The 2,273-nt window shown below is 35.9% G+C and overlaps 1 protein-coding gene across 1 annotated transcript; it reads right to left on the bottom strand.

Annotated features, from left to right (window-relative positions):
• Positions 1 to 773: 773 nt before the first annotated feature.
• LOC142529055 (protein BIG GRAIN 1-like A) lies at positions 774 to 2,048 on the bottom strand. Its single transcript, XM_075634432.1, has one exon. It carries the CDS (start codon positions 1,936 to 1,938, stop codon positions 865 to 867), a length of 1,074 nt encoding a protein of 357 aa, XP_075490547.1. The 5' UTR covers positions 1,939 to 2,048; the 3' UTR covers positions 774 to 864.
• Between the last annotated feature and the right edge of the window lie 225 nt (positions 2,049 to 2,273).

The raw sequence follows: 2,273 nt of genomic DNA, 5'->3' as shown, positions 1-2,273 counted from the left end.
AGTTTAGGGTATATAATATGATTAAAGGGTCATGAAACTAGGTTAGGCGATCGATCTCTACTTAAAAATGACTAATATGAGTGGGTGGCTTGATTAAACATGCATGCTACTTTGAAGCCTATACCGTAGTATAAATAGGACATATATAGCTAGGTTTGCCTTTTTCTTTTGCTCCCCACTTCAAGCTTTATTTGTAATTCTTTATACGTAAAAAGATCGAGAATATATATATATATATATATATATATATATATATATATATATAAATATATATGTGGGTGTAGTGTCATGCCACTTTTATTATCTTTGAGATTTGTGAATGGAGTCGAACCAAGATCTCATACTAAATTTGAGAGATGAACTATAAAATATCGATTTATATTAATAATAAACTTTGATTTTAACTAATTTGCCCATCCAACAAAAAGATCTAACCATAGATTTCTTGTCTCAAGCTTTTGGGGAACAAAATCCATAATTGATTTTTCTTTTTTGGTTTTGTGTTATCTTCATATCAATAAGCCTTCATATCAATAAGTATAAATGTAATTCACGAATATATAATAAGGGAAAGTGAAGGCTTGATCATTGATTGCACTTTGCATATTCGATCATTTTACCCAAAAAAAAAACTAAAAGAGACACACACAACACAATACATATCCATTAATTTTGAAGCTAACGACATTAACTAATACTATCTTGCTATTTGAATAAATAACAAACAAGATAGTAATAAACTAATTAATAATATTTCTTGAGGAGAAAATTTCCATTTCTCTTCATAAAAAAAAAAAAAACACCCCAACCCAATAATATATAACTTATTACTAGTAAAATTAATACAATTAGTCAATATTAGCGTTACAGAATCAATCCACCTGCCATCGCTCGATTTGTATGGAGACGAGTGGTTTCATACACAGGCAATTCTTCTCTATACCTCTCCATTCCAATGGCCGAGAGATTATCCAATTCGAACAAATCAGAACTCACGTAACTTTCTGCATCGTCGTCGTCCTCGTCATCGAATTCTTGATCCATGTCGTGGGATTTTGTGAGATGATAGTTTCTCATAAAATCTCGTTCAGCTTCCTCGACTCTTCGATTATTCTCTATTACATTTACATGCACCATTATCTCTTCATTAATGGCTTCCAAATTCTGTTTCTTGCAGTCGACGACGTTCATTTCTTCGTTCAGAGATTTGTGCCCGCGTGGTTGAAAATCCTCGTTGAACCTGACGGATCTTTTCTCGCCGCCTGCTGATTTTCCTCTAGACGAAGGCGTTTGGCTCAGACAGGATCTGGAGAAAGAGGAAGCTGATGAACAAGTACTTGAGGCGTTTGCCGATTTCAAGATTGGAGAATTGGTCTCAGGATTGTTCATTTTGGGTTTCTTGGTGTTTCCAGCGCCGGTAAATAAGGAGTTCAAGAAACCAGCGAGACGGGCGCCGGGGGAAATCGGCTGCTTCACTTTCTTCAGGTCGGCGTATATCTTTAGTGCCCGAGATTTCGTCTTCATGAATCCATCCTGATTTTTGCTGCCCGGTTTCTCCTTGTTAAGGCCCGAATCATATACCCGAATCGGCTTCGGCCTCTTCTCGTAGAAAGAAGATGATAAAAACCCAGCGCCGCCGTTGGAGTCCCAAGAACTGGATCTGAAAACCGCCTTCGCGGCCGCCTTTTCACGAACCTTCTTCTCCATCCATTTCTCGATCATACAAGCCCGCTGGAAATTGGCAATTTCTTCTTCAGTTCGAAACATGGCAGGCTGCTGCTTCTTCTTCCTCATGATTCTTTCTCCGTACATGACAAGATTCTGGTCTTCCCCTTGATCGATGGAACGGTAAATTACATCAAGAAGCGTGGAAGAAAAAGAAGGATGACTTGTGTTTGAATTGTCGCTGATCTCTCTTCTGTAGTATCCATCCACCATGTTCTCTTAATCAAAAATATATCACTTAGTGGATGAGAAATGATATCAAGAAAACTTTATTGTCTGTTGAACAAGAATCAACAACTGAAATGAGCAGGAAACAAAATCATATATATATATATATATATATATATATATCTACTAGAAAAGTGCATGTGCGTTACACGTGGGTAACTAAACTGCAGAAAATATATGTATGAAAATTTGATAATAATTAAATGAATTAAAATATAGGCTAGTAACATCTATCAATTGAAACAAACCAAACCACAAAAAATAAAAATCATTACCATAGACTGGTATATGAATCGGAAAAGTTATCTTATCTACATGAC

Source organism: Primulina tabacum, chromosome 16, assembly GCF_025594145.1.
Source record: "Primulina tabacum isolate GXHZ01 chromosome 16, ASM2559414v2, whole genome shotgun sequence".
Classification (NCBI taxonomy): domain Eukaryota; kingdom Viridiplantae; phylum Streptophyta; class Magnoliopsida; order Lamiales; family Gesneriaceae; genus Primulina; species Primulina tabacum.
The sequence above is the reverse complement of the archived record's forward strand: the minus strand, read 5'-3'. Positions and strand labels throughout refer to the sequence as shown.